Source organism: Prionailurus bengalensis, chromosome C2 (genome assembly GCF_016509475.1).
Source record: "Prionailurus bengalensis isolate Pbe53 chromosome C2, Fcat_Pben_1.1_paternal_pri, whole genome shotgun sequence".
Classification (NCBI taxonomy): domain Eukaryota; kingdom Metazoa; phylum Chordata; class Mammalia; order Carnivora; family Felidae; genus Prionailurus; species Prionailurus bengalensis.
The window spans coordinates 9,206,591-9,224,312 of record NC_057350.1 but is presented as its reverse complement, the minus strand read 5'-3'; the positions used below and the strand labels follow the sequence as shown (position 1 = coordinate 9,224,312).

General features: G+C 48.5%; 1 protein-coding gene across 3 annotated transcripts in view; it reads left to right on the top strand.

Moving 5' to 3' along the window:
* Positions 1-17,722, top strand: part of DOP1B (DOP1 leucine zipper like protein B) — a 106,277-nt gene that overhangs the window by 66,632 nt on the left and 21,923 nt on the right. For all 3 annotated transcript variants that reach the window (XR_006299299.1, XM_043593636.1, XM_043593634.1), the window contains exons 17-24: positions 285-385; positions 1,351-1,541; positions 5,322-6,951; positions 7,437-7,548; positions 8,189-8,377; positions 9,654-9,776; positions 11,788-11,922; positions 16,435-16,490. Coding sequence is in view for 2 of the 3 variants with exons in the window: in XM_043593636.1 (XP_043449571.1) it covers positions 285-385; positions 1,351-1,541; positions 5,322-6,951; positions 7,437-7,548; positions 8,189-8,377; positions 9,654-9,776; positions 11,788-11,922; positions 16,435-16,490 (2,537 nt within the window). In the remaining variant the exon portion in view is untranslated. The remainder of the gene's footprint in view (positions 1-284; positions 386-1,350; positions 1,542-5,321; positions 6,952-7,436; positions 7,549-8,188; positions 8,378-9,653; positions 9,777-11,787; positions 11,923-16,434; positions 16,491-17,722) is intronic.

Below are 17,722 nucleotides of genomic sequence, written 5' to 3'. Positions count from 1 at the left end.
GTGTGAGAACGCCAAGCTCTCTTGTGATCTTCGATCACAGGCCCAGGTGTGCCCCTGGATGTAGGCTAACGTGGCATCTGACCATGTGCGTTATTGTGGTAAAGTGAGCAAGGAAGAGAGGAGGACGTAGGTCTTCCTCCCGCAGGCCGGTCGGAGCCCAGTGCCTCTGCTGACGTTGCTGCCGCCCTGCTGAGCTCCTGTTTGTTACGCGGTGGGGTTTGCTGACTGCGGACAACATGCTGTTAGGAAACTAGTACCTCACTCCCGTTTGTTTCCTCATCAAGGGGACAAGACTAGAAGCTCTGTTTAGGTTCTCCGTCATCTGGCACCTGACAAGAGAGACCCCAGGCAGTCGTGTGACCTCTCACAACCGCTCCTTAGACAGGTAAGGTGGTCCTTGTGGGCAGTTACCCTGAATGCACAGGACGCTCTGCTGAGGTTCCTGGTCAGTGTGTCCAGCTGGGGAGGGGAGCGTGTGAAGTGGAAAATGTGACACCATGTTCTGGATGTACAGCAAACGGTTCCCACGATCCCCCAAGTGAATTCAGGCCAGACACATGTGAATACGTGGTAGGAATGTTCTCAGTTTGATCCTGGGGGCAGGAAGCCCAGCATGTATCAGAATCACCGGAGGAGAACGTGCCTCATGAAGGGACCTCTGTAGGGGACGGTGGTCTGGGTCTGGAACGGGCCGGTTGGCTACGCTGGGTATGTACACTCGCAGTGTCCACCGTGTTCATGAGGTGTGAACTTCGCTGCACTACAATCTAGTGCACTTTTTTTTTTTTTTAAATCTCCTTCCTTGGGGCGCCTGGGTGGCTCAGTCAGTTAAGTGTCTGCTCAGGTCACGATCTCACGCTTCATGAGTTCAAGCCCCATGTCCAGCTTTGCGCTGATCGTGCAGAGCCTGCTTGGGATTCTCTCTCCCTCTCTCTCTGCCCCTGCCCTGCTTGTGCTCGCTCTCACTCGCTCTCTCTCTCTCTCTCTCTCTCTCTCTCTCTCCCCCTCTCTCAGAGTGAATAAATAAACTTAAAAAAAATTTTTTTTAAAGCCCCTTCCTTGTTTCCAAACCTGGGTGTGGTACCAGGTGCCCAGCTTTAGAGAGATGCCAGCTGATTCTGATGCTGGTGGCTTAGCCCCACAGTCAATTGAACCAACGTGGGGTGAAGGCCGGGTGAGGCCCGGGGACTTGGAAAGCTCCCCCAGCGAGGCTAGTGTGAAACCAAGGTGGAAATCCCCTGGCCTTTGTCTGCGTGGGTCTTTAAACCCGGTTTGCGTGGAGCCGCCTGGGGGCGTCCTGGTGCACGGGGTCACCGAACGCTGACTCGGTGGTGCCCTTCCCACCCACAGGTCCCTGTTCGTCGTGCTGGACAGTCTGGCCTGCACGGACGGTGCCATCAGTGCGGCAGCACAGGGCTGGCTGGTGCGGGCACTCTCCCTCGGTGATGTGGCACGCATCCTGGAGCCCATGCTCCTGCTCCTGCTGCAGCCCAAGACCCAGAGGACCTCCATCCACTGCCTCAAGCGGGAGAACTCAGCAGGTGAGCCCGCCACGGAGGGCAACCCCGGGGTCCCTGGGCCTGGGAGGGAGGGAGGGAGGGAGGGGCAGCCCCGACCCCAGCTGCCCGTGGTGACAGTCAAGTTCCTTAGCCCCACTCAGTGGTTTTGTCAGGTTCAAATGGTGTGAGAGTACTTTGTAAAGTTGTGAAGACTTTTGAAGGTTAAGGAGCAGATGAACCAGCACTTAGAAATGCTACGGAGTGTGCTTGTCGTTTTCACTGAAAAATCGGATTTTTTTTTAAATAAAAAAGGAAATGTTTAGTAACCCATGCTCCAATAAGAAATAGCTGAGGGGGCGCCTGGGTGGCTCAGTCGGTTAAGCGTCCCACTTCGTCTCAGGTCACGATCTCACGGTTCGGGAGTTTGAGCCCCGCGTCGGGCTCTGTGCTGACAGCTCAGAGCCTGGAGCCTGCTTCGGATTCTGTGTCTCCCTCTCTCTCTGCCCCTCCGCCCCTCCCCCCCAAAAAATAAACATTAAAAAAATAGCTGATTTTTTTTTATTCTTTTGCTAATGAAAAATTCAAGTGCACCTAAGATAGGAGGAAAGAATAACAGACCATCCACACCAGTCTTCCCCAGCCGATGCCTTCACTTACAAGTCATAGTTTGGTGTCCAGCAGGAAGTTAAGTTTGAGGAGGCTAGGCTGGTACTTCTCTCCAGATCCCTGCTCAGAGCTAGGGATAGTTTAGGTGGCCTCCAGCTACGAATGGCCGAGAAGTTGAAATTTGCATGTAATCTGGTCAATTGTATCTATGAAAAATGACTTGTGAGCCTTCAAACACATGGTAAGAAACCACAGAAACCACAGTGGTTTCTGTTTATCCATTTTTTCTGTCTGCTCTCTAAGGTTCTTTCCAGCTATAAATTCTGTGAACATACAATCAGAAATGCAGAAGAAATAAGCCTTTGAGTTCCAAAAAACTTCCAGAGGCATCTTTAGCACAAGTAACAGTAAATAGGAAGAAGAAAAGAAAGGCTAAAATAAACCTGGTGAGTGCGTTCCATTTGGGTGATTAGCTCCTGGCACAGTTTATGAACTAACATGACTTCCCACAATAGGTGTGTTTTATGACTTCCTGCAGTTTTCTAAGCAGTGGGTTAACAGGCTTTGAGTTAGCTTGTTTATGGGCTTTGAGTTAGCTCACTGGGCTGTAAATACTGTTTGCACCAGTCTTGTCTTACAGAGAAAAGCAGCCTAACACCTACATAAGCAGCAATTTTGGAGATGCTGCCTAAAACCGTAATCTCCCGTTTTCCTCTAGGAAAGAAAGCTGGCTGCCTCCTCAAAGACAAGGCCTTTTATTATTCCATATTATGAGAAAGTAAAGTCCAAAGAAATGTAAACTAAAGCACCTTCTCGAAAGTTGGGCTATCATTTATGGCAGCTAAATTTTTTAGTGTTCCTTTGTGTTACGAAGGAAGCTCTATAAGGGAAGTGAAGCAGAAATAAGATAAAAATAGAGACAAACCATAAGAGACACTCTTTTTTTTTAATTTTTTTTTTTAATGTTTATTTTTGAGAGAGACAGAGACAGAGTGTGACCAGGGGAGAGGCAGAGAGAGGGAGACACAGAATCCGGAATACGCTCCAGGCTCTGAGCTATCAGCCCAGAGCCCAACGTGGGGCTCAGACTCACAAGCCATGAGATCATGACCTGAGCCAAAGTCGGATGCTTAACCGACTGAGCCACCCAGGTGCCCCAGGAGACTCTTAAATACAGAGAACAAACTGAAGGTTGCTGGTGGGGTGTTGGGTGGAGGGAAGGGCTACGGGGGTGATGGGCATTAGGGAGGGCACTTGTTGGGATGAACACTGGCTGTTGTGTGTAAGTGGTGAATCACTAAAATCAATTCCTGAAATCATGATTACACTATATGTTAACTAACTTGGAGTGAAATTTTTTTAAAAAAATGAAAAAGGAAGTTTTAATGACACGTGTGCTGGTTTTAAAAGTCACACAGCACTTCCTGCTGCTTCCTGTAGCCCATGTTCCCTGCACCCTTCCCAGTAAGAGAAAATGTTTTTTTCCCTGCCTTGCCCTTCCCCTGGAAGGAACTAGAAGTGTAGTGCCTTACTCACACTATCTGTGTAATAGTGTAGAAATCTATACTGAAGATATTACTATGAGCATCAGGCAGCTCATCTATTTCTGTCTTATTCTTCCTCCTTCCCTAATCTTATTTAATGTTCATGGAATAGATTTGCTGAGAGCTGTGTATTAAGATGGTTTGGTGATACATACCAAAGTCTTCTTTCTGGTTGTTGTTCCTGTTTACAGAGACCTGAACAATGTAATATAATATAATATAATATAATATAATATAATATAATATAATATAATATAATATAATATATATAATTGTATTTAATATGTAATCGTGTAGTTTATTTTTTATAAAACATATGTTATTTTTTTATCTTATTACTTTGTTTTGAGAGAGAGTGTGCATATGCGCAAATAGGGGAGGGGTACAGAGAAAGGGACACAGAGAATCCCAAGCAGCCTCTGTCTGCATTGTCAGCACAGAGCCTGACACAGGGCTCCATCTCATGAACCATGAGATCATGACCTGAGCCGAAATCAAGAGTCGTACGCTTGATGGACTGACCCACCCAGGTGCCCTAAGACCTAAATATTTTAAAGTATTGCATATTTTCTGATTATAGAAGTATTAACGTGCTTATTTTAAAAATTGAACGGGGCACCTGGGTGGCTCAGTCGGTTAAGTGTCGACTTTGGCTCAGGTCATGATCTCGTGGTCGATGAGTTCGAACCCTGCGTTGGGCTCTGTGCTGACAACTCGGAGCCTGGAGCCTGTTTCAGGTGCTGTGTCTCCCTCTCTCTCTTACCTGTTTGTGCTCCCCTGTTTGTGCTCTGTCTCTCTCTGTCTCAAAAATAAATAAATGTTAAAGAAAAAAACTGAAGTAAAAACATACATCAAAGTCCCTTGAAATGCGATTAGAGCTAGGTACGGATAATAGTTTGATAGTCTTCTAGATTTTTTTCATAGCTGTGTATTTCAGATGCTCTCATGTAAATGAGCTCATTCACCACAGCCTGATTCTGCAGCTTGATTTTTCTTCCCCCCCTTTTTTTTTAATTTATTTATTTATTTTGAGTGAGAGACAGGGCAAGTGGGGGAGGAGCAGAGAGGGAGAGAGAGTGAGAGAGGGAGAGAGGGAGGGCACGAATCCCAAGCAGGTTGCACGCTGCCAGGAAGCCACAAGTTTATAACCTGAGCCACAACCAAGAGTCGAATGGTCGCTTAACTAACTGAGCCATCCAGGCGCCCCTTGATTTTCCTTTTTTCGTGCAATATATCCCACACACTGCTCCGTATCAGGACACATATCTTTTAAAAATCCGAGTAGCACTTCATTGCATGTGTGAGCTGAGGTTTTTTCCAGTCTACATGTTTTGTTCACTTCCCGGTTTATCCTCACACATGACTGTCCAATGAATACCCTTACAGCTTTGAAAACTTTCTGCTTTCATTTCTGTGGGAAGCGTTTCTTGAAAGGAAACTGCCGGAACAAAATAATATGCATTTTTAAAAATCACCCTCCCCGTAAAAGTTGTTTTACTTGTCTGCCTTTTGTCCGTAATACAGTGTGGACTCTAGTTGTTATAGTTTTTTGGGGGAGTTTTGTTAACATTGATCTTTCTGTCTGGCTTTTTAAGATAAAGATCGTTCTAGAACTAACTTATTGTGGCTGACCCTCCTGTTCTGAAGTCATTTGTCGTCTTGTAATTTCCAGAAGACTTGCACCGTTGGTTTCACCGGCAGAAGACGCCTTTCAAAGAGGCGGGTGGAGCGCCCGAGGTCCAGGAAGGCAGCTCAGAGGAAGGTGCGTCTCTGAGCCAGTTCACCACCGTCGACCGTGAGGCCATCTGGGCCGAGGTGGAGAAGGAACCAGAGAAGTGCCCCCCAGGAAGCGAGCCGAGTGAGGACGACCTGCCCTACTACGTGGACCTTCCCGACGGGCCCGCCTGCAGCGCCGTGGACAGCAGCGAGCACACGGAGTCTGCGGACACGAGCTCTGCCCACACGGACAGTGAGAACACGTCCTCCTTTTCTTCTCCTTCCCACGACCCGCAGGAGCTGAGCAACGAGGAGAACTGCTGCGTGCCCATCCCCACGGCTGGCAGGGCCTACCCCGAGCGCTCGGCCTTGCTGGCGGCCTTCCAGGCCGAAAGCTTCAAGCCCACTGCCAAGTTGAGCCTGGCGCGCGTGGACTCAGACAGGACCCGGGCGTCCGAGTCGTTGTCCAGCGACGAGGAGGCCGACCTGGAGCTCCAGGCCCTCAGTGCGTCCCGGCTGCTGAAGCAGCAGCGGGAAAGGCAGGAGACCATCGAGGCCTTGTTCAAGCACATTCTGCTCTACCTGCAGCCCTACGACTCCCGGAGGGTCCTGTACGCCTTCTCCGTGTTAGAGGCCGTGCTCAAGACCAACCCCAAGGAGTTCATCGAGGCGGTGTCCAGGACCAGCATGGACACCAGCGCCACCGCGCACCTCAACCTCATCTCCAACCTGCTCGCTCGCCACCAGGAGGCCCTCATCGGCCAGAGTTTCTACGGGAAGCTCCAGACCCAGTCTCCCAGCGTGTGTCCCCACTCGCTGCTGATCGAGCTCCTCACCTACCTGTGCCTGAGTTTCCTGCGCAGCTATTACCCTTGTTACCTGAAGGTCTCCCACCGAGACATACTCGGCAACCGGGACGTGCAGGTCAAGAGCGTGGAGGTTTTGATTCGAATAATGACCCAGCTGGTCTCCGTGGCCAAGTCCGCCGAGGGGAAGAATGTGGAGTTCATTCACAGCTTGCTGCAGAGGTGCAAAGTTCAGGAGTTTGTCCTGCTTTCGCTGTCGGCGTCCATGTACACCAGCCAGAAGCGCTACGGCCTGGCCACTGCCGAGCGAGGCCGGGCCCTGCAGGAGGAGAGCCTCTTCGAGGAGAGTCTCATCAACCTGGGCCAGGATCAGATCTGGAGTGAGCACCCGCTGCAGATCGAGTTGCTGAAGCTCCTGCAGGTGCTGATCGTCTTGGAACATCACCTGGGCCAGGTCCCAGAGGAGGCTGAAAACCAGCCAGAACTGTCCCGGGAGTGGCGGAAAGCCCTGAACTTCCAGCAGGCCATCAGCGCCCTGCAGTACGTGCAGCCCCACCCGCTCACCTCCCAGGGGCTGCTGGTGTCCGCCGTGGTGCGAGGGCTGCAGCCGGCCTATGGCTACGGCATGCACCCGGCCTGGGTGAGCTTGGTCACGCACTCCTTGCCGTACTTCGGAAGGTCCCTGGGCTGGACGGTGACACCTTTCATTGTCCAGATTTGCAAAAATTTGGACGAGCTAGTCAAGCAGTACGAAAGCGAATCTGTGAAGCTGTCTATCAGGTACGGCCAACCCTTTGATACGCTATTCTTGCCTTAGTGACAGTTTTTTGCGAGGAATGACTAATTTGCCATAGAAGCCACTTGGAGAATCATTTCAGCCTGATCAGCCGCCTGTCTAGCGTCGTCAGGAGGGGTATCTGGGAACAAAATGCTCCCATCCTTTACTTTTTATTCTACACAGATACCCAGCCCAGCTGAGTATTGCCATCACTCTCTGTTGTTTTTGCAAAACAAAACCAAAAACATGCATCACCTTCACAGAAATTCTAAAACATCTGAAAACATTTTTCTAGAATGACCGTATGAACTTTACGTAAAATTGCACAAAGGATGCCCATCATTATTATAACTATTTCAGTATGAGGGCCCCGGTTTATTTAAGATACCGCTGTCTCCCTGGTCTCTGTGTTTCTAGATAGGATTAAATATTTTACAGCCTCGTTTTTAAAAATTCTCAAAACAAGTTTCTCATTTCTTCACCAAAGCATAACCGCCAAGAGGGAAAACATCTCTCCGGATTATCCACTCACTCTTTTGGAAGGTCTGACAACCATTACTCACTTTTGTCTTTTGGAACAACCCAACCAAAACAAGAAGGTAAAATTTTTTTTCTGAGTTTGAGGCAATTTTCTTGTATTGTTTTGTCTTCGTTGGGTTATGACCGGTTCAAATAAGAAATGTGCAGCACATGTGAGTAATGAAAATATGTATGCAAATGTATGCTTGCAAATGAAGTGCATATGCAAATACGCATGCACAAGGCTGTGTGAGAGTAAACAAGCGTAGTTTGTTCTTCTGGCGCTCCCTAGGGCTCCTTCCCAGTGCCCAGTGTTAGATCAATAACCAAATGGGATAAAATGTCCTCTTTCTTGGACATATTTTTTCCTTGACCTCATGGCGTTTGTGAAATCTGCAGTCTGAAGCCATTTTAGCTGTTAGTTGCTCTGACCTGTTGGGGATTAAAATTTTAGAATGCAGCTGCTGCTTTGGCCGGATGACCAAAGGAGTCTGTGACGTGGGGCCTCGGACTCCCAGAGGCGCCTCTTAGAAAGAAGGCTATGGGTTGAAATGCACAGGAAAGCATTTTGCTTCCCGATCCCTGCCTGTGGGACTTGTCAGAGGTGTGAGTGCTACGGCCCAGACTCCCATCCCACCGGTGCCCTGGCGATCACCGGATTCTGGTTATCTAGGTCTGCCACACACGCAGCCGAGACTCATGTTCATTTCCAATTCTTAGACCACTGCTGTAAGCGATCCGACCAATTTGAAAAATGCCAAGAATGCCATTCTGGAAGAGTTGCCTCGAATCGTTAACACCATGGCCCTTCTCTGGAATGTTCTCAGAAAGGAGGAGACTCACAAGAGACCCGTCGATCTCCTTGGAGCCACGAAGGGATCCTCTTCCGTTTACTTCAAAACCACCAAAGTGAGAGAACTTCCTCTGTGGTTTGATTATTTCTTTTGTCTTGTGTTGTCCCACCAAAAATAAGTACGTACAGGAATGTGTACATAAATAATCAGTGTGTGCTCAGTGAAACCCAAGTTAGGCATAAGTCGGAGATAGAAACCTCCAGTTAGTTTGTTAGAATAACTTTCCTATTCCTGACTAAAAGGCTTTGTGAGTTTTTAACCTGTTTTTTTCCTTTCGCCCTTTTCTTTTAAACTAGAAGTTTCTGGGGGTTTAAAGATCTTTCCTGTTGCTCTCAAGCATTTCTGTAACACAGCTTGTCTCTTATGTCCAGCTTTTAATATTGCCTTGGACACATGGGCAACGTCAAGGCAGAATGTTAGGGTGTCGCTGGTTTTTTTTACTAAACCAGAAATGCAAAGCTCTAGTTTACTGAGCTCTCCCCCAGTTCTAACGGTCTCTGCCTTAGAAGCATCCGGGCACGTGGCTCAGTCTCTGTTTGCCAGGTATGGCGGCTTGGAATTATCTGGCCATGTCTTGTGTCTGCTGACCACCCAGTGCCAGGTGTGGCCTCTGGGCTCACTCAGGCATCCAGCAGCCCAGGCTGGGTGGACTGGTTCAGAGCATGGGGAGCTGGGGAGCCTGGGTTCAGCTCCCTGGGACCTTGGGAAAGTTCACTAGCCTCTCTGTGCTGGAGTTTCTTTGGTTGGAAGCACACACCGTCCAAAGTGCTGTACAATTATTAGCATATCTAGCCCTCACATAGGAGGTAAGCATTCTTATTAGTCCCAAGTTAGGAACAAGAACACTGGGCCGTAGAGAGAGTGAGTGCTTTGCAGTCAGTTATACATCTGATAAGGCAGCCCTGAGGCTGGACCCAGGACCCAGGAAGGAGGATATCTCCCTCATGTGCTCATTGTATCTAAAAATAATAAAATGATATTAAATATAGGCATAGGGGCCTAGTACGTGCTCAGTAAATTCATTCGAACAAATATTTGCGTGCCTGCGGCTGTGTGCTGGGCCTTGTTTATACCCGGTGAGCAAGATGGAAGAAGTCCCTGTGCTCACGGCAGACCCAGCCGTTACCCTCCAGTTTAAAAGTAATGACGAGAAACAGTGAGAGGAAACGCTGGACATTCTGATGGCATGTGACCAGGGAACCGGGCTGGGGCTGGGCTTGCGGGGCAGCCTTCCCGAGGCCAGCTAGCGGACTTCTACTCCTTGCATTACAGGCGCTGCGTAGTGGCCCGGGCCCCACTCTGCCATAACTCTTCTTTTTCCCGTGTTCTAGACCATACGACAAAAAATTTTAGACTTCTTGAACCCCTTGACGGCGCATCTGGGAGTTCAGTTAACAGCCGCTGTTGCAGCAGTATGGAGCAGGAAGAAGGTTAAACGCCTCAGTAAGATGAAGGTAGAGTTTAAAAATCAAAGTTGTATTTAAACTTGCTCTGCCAGGGTCACCAGAGTCACAGGCAAGTGACGGTGGTGTCAAAGGCCGGCTCGGGAAACCGCTGAAGTGCTTTCACTGCTTTAAATGCGTAGATGACACAGGCGTGTCTCACTCCAGCTGGGACTGCGGGCGGGCAGGCGGGCGGGCAGGGAGCTACCCCTGGCTTCTGCTTTCAGATCTCTCTGTGATGAATGTAGAATACTTCTTTCTATTATTATCTTTTTGAGATTATTTTGACAGAAAGAGAGAATGTGTATACGCAAGCAGGGGAGGGACAAAGAGGGAGACAGAGAATCCCAAGCAGGCTCCACGCTGTTGGCACAGAGCCTGACACGGAGCTTGAACTCATGAACCCAGAGATCATGCATGACCTGAGCCGAGATCAAGGGTTGGACACTTAACCAGCTGAGCCACCCAGGTGCCCCTCTTATAGATGTTTTTAAACCATAAAATACTTTGCTTTTTGTTTTAAGAGAAGTCTTAGGTTCACAGCAAAATTGAGGGGAAAGTACAGAGATTTCCCCAGGACCCCCTACCCTACACACGCATGGTGTCCCCCATTATCAACACCTCCCCACAAAGTGGTGTGTTTGTTACAGTTAGAAACCTACTTTTTGACACATCATTATCACCCAGGACCCATAGGCTTTTTAATTTGTAAAAATAGTACTAACAAAAATTTATACCTGATTCAAATCCTCACGTTCCTGTTCCCAAAGATAACTTCGTTTTACATTTCATCCATTCTTTATCCACTGTGGTCCATCACTCAGTCCTCCAGGGACTTGGTTTATTTCTATAAAACCAACACAAGCCTCTTCCTTTTTTCTCTCTTGACCATCTAGGTTCCTACGTCACACCTCCCTCAGAGGGTCTTTCCCACCCCCTGGACACTATCTCAGTGTCCAACATAGGCTCCTATTCCCTGAGGAGGCATAAGAGGTTGGTGGCCCAGGCCACCCAGCTTAGCACCTGTGGGGTATTCACTGGTGGTAAGTCTGATCCTTCCAAGTGCATGTAGCCACATTATAGAGACTCTTGACATCAAAAATGTGTCCGGGGGCACCTGGGTGGCTCTCAGTCAGTTGGGCATCTGACTCTTGATTCTCAGCTCAGGTCTTGATCTCAGGGTTGTGAGTTCAAGCCCTGTGTTCAAGCCCTACATTAAAAAAAAAAAAAAAAAAAAAAAAAAAGATGTGTCTCCCATCCCTGGGATTTCCTGCCAAGGCCAACTATCAAGAATCTGATTTATCTGTTTTCTCTGTTACCATCCTCATACTTCTAGGGCTACCTTTCAATGTCAGCCTGCTTCCTTCAAATTAAGTGTATCTGTTTCTAAAATGCTCTCTGAAGGGTGCCTGGCTGACTCAGTTGGTGGAGCATGCAACTTTTGATCTTGGGGTTGTGAGTTCAGGCCCCACGATGGGTGTAGAGATTACTTTAAAAAATAAATCCTTTCTGGGGCACCTGGGTGGCTCAGTCAGTTAGGTGTGCAGCTTCAGCTCAGGTCATGATCTCATGGCTCATGAGTTCAAGCCCCGTGTCGGGCTCTGTGCTGACAGCTCAGAGCCTGGAGCCTGCTTCAGATTCTGTCTCCCTCTCTCTCTCTGCCCCTTTCCCACTCACACTCTGTCTGTTTCTCTCAAAAATAAAAAAATGTTGAAAAAAATTGCTTTTGATAAATAAATAAATGCTTTCTGAGCTTGAACGTACCAGTGTCACTGCCCCATCATCAACTGCACCTGTTATTCCTAATGTATGTCAGATGCTAATTCTGTCACAGTGATTAAATGCTTAGCTCACTCTTTGTCCCCACCAAGAGAGTCCTTTACCCAGTTTTTGTTTAAATATTTATTTAAAATATCAAAGTTCTTTCTCTGGGGGCAGCTCTTATAGAAGACTTTCTGTGCATTGTTCTTATGTTTGTTTTCTCTCTGTGAGCCTTAAGGGAACTATTTTTTTTCCTTGGCAGATTGTCCCGGCGGCAAGCACATCCCAGCTGACCCTTGTCGACTTGATTTGTGCGCTCAGCACCCTGCAGACAGACACGGTGCTTCACCTGGCAAAGGAGGTGGTGAAGAGGCCGCCACAAATCCGAGGGGACGAGGTCAGGAGCCTGGGGATCTTCCAGATGAATGCGTGGCGCCCTCCTGTCTCTGTGTCTTATAAATTGTGTTTGGAAGGGAAGCAGAAGTCTCAGGAGCAGCTAGGATTCCCTGGGGGGTGGCATGGAGGTATTTTGCTGGGCTTGGAGGAGGCCACGTGAAGTGTGCCCAAAGGGCTTTGGTGCACCTGTTTGAAGGTGGGAACCACCGGAGGTCAGCGGCCATCTTTCATCGTTCCCTCCTTGCTGCGGCACGCACTGCCTGGGAGTGGGTTCTTACCAAGTGCCTGCAGTATGCCAAGTTGAACAAAACCTTTAGAAAGAGGAAATGACACTTGCCTCAAGGAACTAGCAGCCTAAGAGGCACCAAAGAGAAGCAAAGCCAGACACTAGTTGAAGGTGGTAAAGGCCAACTTACATTCCGTAGCTACTGTGTTAGGGGAGAGAGCGGACCTCAGTTCTGATTTGTGCAGAGGTAACAGAGTACTTTGAGAAATGGAGGAGTAGGAAGCGTGAAGGAGCAGGGGCTCCAGCAAAGCCAGGGAAGTAGAAAATTACAAAAAAGTGGGGGAGGGGATTGGTCATTTGAGTAGGCTGTTGGGTTTGCTGACCGGTGCTCATGGAAGGTAGGCTCCCATACTCCCGGAGACTGGGAGACAAGGGCCCCTGTCTTTCCCAATGGTGGTACTCCAGAGGACGGCTCCCAGCTCCTTGAGAAAGACAGTCCTGTTGTAAGAAATGTACGTGCATCTCAAAGGACAGAGGAAGGATGTTCAGGTTAGCGTGAAGGATGGACGGGATCATTTCTGCTGAAAGTCAGTCCTCGTAGGCCAAAGTGGAGGCCTGGTGGAGAAGAGAGCTCTGACCAGAATTCAAACTTTAGTAATTTTTACATAAAAGAAAAAAAAAATGGGTCAGAGGACAGGACTCATGTGAGGCATTCTGAGAAGGAAGAGATTTCATCTGGCTGCAGCAGAAGCCGTGGTGTGTAGAGAGCTAGGATGGCACCATGAGGCTCCTATGGTTTTGCAGGCCGTTTCTGCATAGCGGGTGTGGAGTCCTTGCTGCCCAAGGCCTCTTGCAGTCACGTACAGTGGTTTTGAAACAAAACCACTTGGGGTTTGTTTTTTTTTGGGTAAGATTTTATTTTTAAGTAAACTCTACATCCAACATGGGGCTTGAACTCCCAACCCCAAGAACAGGAGTCACACGCTCCATTGACCGAGCCAGCCAGGCTTCCCAGAGGTTTTTGTTTTTACCAAAGTGGGGAGACTCATTGAAAGTGTAGGAGCTGTTTTTGTTCTTAATTCATTAATTTGATAGAAAGCAGCGATTTATTTCAGCCTTGAAATAATTGCATTCTATGAAGTGATTTAAAATTGTTAGGAAAAATATAAGAATAATTACATAAATGGAAACTAGTGGAACGGACAAAGTGATTATTTAAAAATGCACGATCTCACAGTCCGTGAGTTCGAGCCCCGCGTCTGGCTCTGGGCTGATGGCTCAGAGCCTGGAGCCTGCTTCCAATTCTGTGTCTCCCTCTCTCTCTGCCCCTCCCCTGTTCATGCTCTGTCTCTCTGTCTCAAAAATAAATAAACGTTAAAAAAAAAAAAAAAGGGGGGCACCTGGGTGGCTCAGTCGGTTGGGCGTCCGACTTCGGCTCAGGTCACGATCTCACGGTCCGTGAGTTCGAGCCCCGCATCGGGCTCTGGGCTGATGGCTCAGAGCCTGGAGCCTGCTTCCGATTCTGTGTCTCCCTCTCTCTCTGCCCCTCCCCCGTTCATGCTCTGTCTCTCTGTCTCAAAAATAAATAAACGTTAAAAAAAAATTTTAAAAAAATGCAGTTTTACTGAAAAAAAAATTTTTTTTGGCAGCTGGGTAGTGCAGTCAGTGAAGCATCCACTTTTGGTTCAGGTCAAGATCTCGTGGTCCATGAGTTCAAGTCCTATGTCAGGCTCTGAGCTGTCAGCCTGCTTCAGATTCTCTGTCTCCCTCTCTCTCTCTCTCTCTCTGCCCCTCCCCCACGCTCACACGCATGTCTAAGCATGCGCGCACGCTCTCGCTTTCCAAAGTAAACATTAAAAATATATAAAATAAAATAAAGAAAATTACAGTTTCACTCAAACAGGTATTTGTTGTATACCAGTATTTGTAGTAGCGTTGCTCACAGAAGTGAAAGGGTAGAAGCACCCCAGGTATCCATCGATGAATGATTACATAGACCAAAGCAGGTGCATCCATGCAACGGGGTATTCCTCAGCCTTAGAAAGGAAGTTAATTCTGACACCTGCTGCAACACGGATGAACGTTGAGGACATGTCAAGCGAAGCCAGTCACAGAAGGACCAAAGTGAAAGGATTCCACTTATAGGACGTCTCTAGAATATTCAGTTGTGTAGACAGAAAGCAGAGTAGTGTTGCCAGAAGTGGGAGGAGAGAGGACAGGAGTTACTGTTGAACGGGGACAGAGTTTCAGTTTGGGAAGATAAAAAAGTCCTGTAGACGGCTGGTAAAGATGGCTGCACAACATTGTGAAGGAACTTAACGCCACGGAACTGGACACATAGAAATGGTTATAATGAGGGGCGCCTGGGTGGCCCAGTCAGTTGTGTCTGACTTTGGCTCAGGTCATGATCTCACAGCTTGTGGGTTGAGCCCTGCATCCAGCTCTGTGCTGACAGCTCAGAGCCTGGAGTCTGTTTTGGATTGTGTGTGTGTGTGTGTGTGTGTGTGTGTGTGTGTCTGCCCCTCCCTTGCCCTCTCTCTCTCTCTCTCTCTCTCTCTCTCTCAAAAGCTAAATAAATGGTTTTTAAAAATTAAAAAAAAGAAATGGTTAAAATGGTAAATTTTATGTACACTTTATTACAATAAAAAGTTTTATAACAAAGGAATATAGCTTTGAATTTTAAAGTTCTCACCCAGGATGGCAAACAAAAGCTGAACCTTGGAATAAGCACTGTTCTCAGCCATTTGTCACCCTGTATGTGAGAAAACTGGCCAAGAAGGTCTTAGGCCATGTTCATAGCTCTGCTTGTGTTGGAGCACAACTGTGCCTTTGGTCACGTCTTCCTCCAGAAGGGCCCCCCTTGCACGTGGCACGGGGTAGTGGTCTTCCAGCCAGTGGCACGTGGCACAGGCCTGCGAGGTCCTCCAGCCAGTCAGCTGTGCCCTTCCTTCGTTCCAAAACTGAAGATAACTGTGCTTCGGGGGTAGGGAATCCTCAATAGTGAAACCGTGTCTGCCCTCAGTCAGCTGTGTTCTAGTTGGGAAAAGAAGACGAGCCAGCCTAAAAATGAGCGCCACGAGGCCCGGATGATGGAGCTGTTGAAGCCCTTAAGGGATCAGCTGTGAAATGTCATGGGAGAGTCCACGGCGTGTGTTGGACGTCTGCCCCCGGGGCCTCCCTCGAATGCCCGGGAGACTTGTCGTCTTTCGTTCTGGTACATAAATATTAAAGTAATCAACCCTGAGGAGAGGAGCAGGGTTGGAGAAACTGTCAGATCCTCGGTGACTTTGCATCTATAACTCTGAGCCAGTCTCAGGTGTCAGGAAACTGACCCTGCAAGCTGTGGTCACTTCTATGAGCAGCATTACAGCTGCAGAACCAGAGGGAGCTGTCCTCCAGAAGGAGGCTCCGCGACGGCTTTTGTGGACCAGGCAGGCCCTTGGAGTTTTGTTCCTACATGTTGCTTGAAATTCTACAAATATCTGCAACTCGTGGGCTAGAAATAAACCACGAGGGGGCGCCTGGGTGGCTCTGTCAGTTGAGTGTCGGGCTTGATTTGGGCTCAGGTCATGATCTCCAGGTTTGTGAGATTGGGCCTTATGTCAGTGTGGAGCTGCTTGTGATCCTCTCTCCCTCTCTCTCGCTCTTCCTTCCTCACTCATGCGTGTGCCTGCTCTCTCTCAAAATATATAAATAAACATTAAAAAAAACCATTAGATCTCGTCTGGCTGGCTGGTTTTTGACTGTTCAAACAACAAAATTACATTTTCTTGATTAGTTAATCAGTTCAACTTCCATAACTTCCGCAAATAGCTTTTTATAAGCAAGAAGAGAAAAAAATATGTTTTCAAAACCAGTTTCTAAGTGGCTCCAACCCCTTGGGATGTAGGGAAGTTGTCTGGGCTGAGTTTGAGGGAATTCCTTGAGCTAAGAATTAGAGCTTTTTATTGTCTCTTGTCGGTAGTGAGTCGCATGCACTCATGAGGGTCCACTTGGGCCACCAGAGTTTTATTACACCACAGCTTCGCCCAAATACTTGTTACAAGCCTGGAGGGGACTCGCCCTGAAGTCTGGCAAGAAGGGCGGTGATGATTTGGGACCTCACAGTGTGCATGTGTTTTGTCACGCTTGGGGGCTGCTTTCCCATGTGCTATCCCATCTGAGAGACTCTGGCTAAAATCCTTTGCTTTGTGAGGATGTAGACTCTCTTTCGTTTTGTATTCTAATTCTTTTTTTAACCTTATTTCCTAACCAACTTGGAGTGATTGGTTTCACTTTCATTTTCAGAAAGCACCGCTCGTGGATATCCCCGTGTTGCAGTTTTGCTATGCTTTCATCCAAAGGTAAGGCAAACCCTTCACAAACTTTGCTCAGTCGCAGTAATCACCGCACAGATGCAGTTGCGCCGATTATAAGCGTAACTCCCAATTGCATTTCTTGCCAACTGGAGAGCCTTAGTTCAGAAAGCATCTTGAAGGTGTCCTGCCTGGTTTCTTCCCAAGGTGTGAGAATGAATGCCCTGAGGCTCTTCCTTCTCCTCCAGAGATCCAGTCGGACTTTGTAAAATCCGTGTGCTGTCCCTTGAACACTTCACGTTCGGCGTCAAAGTGTTAAAGACTTAGAAAAAGGAGAAGTGATTGTTTTGAGTCCTCAGTGCTTTCCTGTGGTTTCTGCCTGTGAGCTTCGTGTCTGTTTGCAGCCTCTGCTACAGGGGACGTTGAAGCAGGTTCCCCAGGTGGAAGGGAAGCCATACCGGATCCACCATGTGGGGCCGCCTCTGTCACGGTCACGAAGGCGAAGTGGGGGGCATAGTCCCCTTCTCGTGTGGTGGGAATTGCACAGTCAGGCAGTCTGACAACCAGGTCCCAGCTCCTTGGTTAACAAGGCTCTCGGGCCAAGCTTCTTGCAGCTTGCCACCCCCACGGCTACAGGCGGGTAGATCCGAGCGTCATAGTCCCAGGAGTCCCTGGGTCTGGGGTTAAGTTCGAACCCGCTGTCGATACTTCGCCCACAAGCGATTTTCCAGTTCCTTCTTCCAGGGGTTAAAGAGGAGCTGGTCACGTCCGTCCTGGTGGTCACTGCTGTGCTTTGTAATGCTGGCGGGTCTCAGCACTACGGTGGTCTCAGTGACCCATGAGCCGTCAGCAGCTGCAGATTTCCATCCTCCTCCTCTTGCAGGGGAGGCACTGCTGAGGGGGCTCAGGACTTGAACCTGGGGCCCTTGGGCTGCGGCCTGTCGCACTATGTGGCCTCACCATGAAAACTACTGAAGATCAGCTCCTGGCGGGTGACCTTGTGGGCTGATGGCTGCGCCCATTACCAGCGACACTGGAAAGGCCAGATATTAGAGCTAGACTGGCCCGAGGGGTCAGATAGTCCTCTGGTTCAAGGCCTTTATTTGATACACAGGAAACTGGGAGCATCTGACTTGTCAGCGGCAGGATTTCTGGTCTCCAGACTCCCCAGGTTCTTGCCAGAATACAAAAATGTAGCTCGTGCGTATTTTAATTTGAACAAGAACAAAGAGGTCAGTCAGATAGGCCATATGTCCTCTGCTTTCCAACTGCCTGGACCT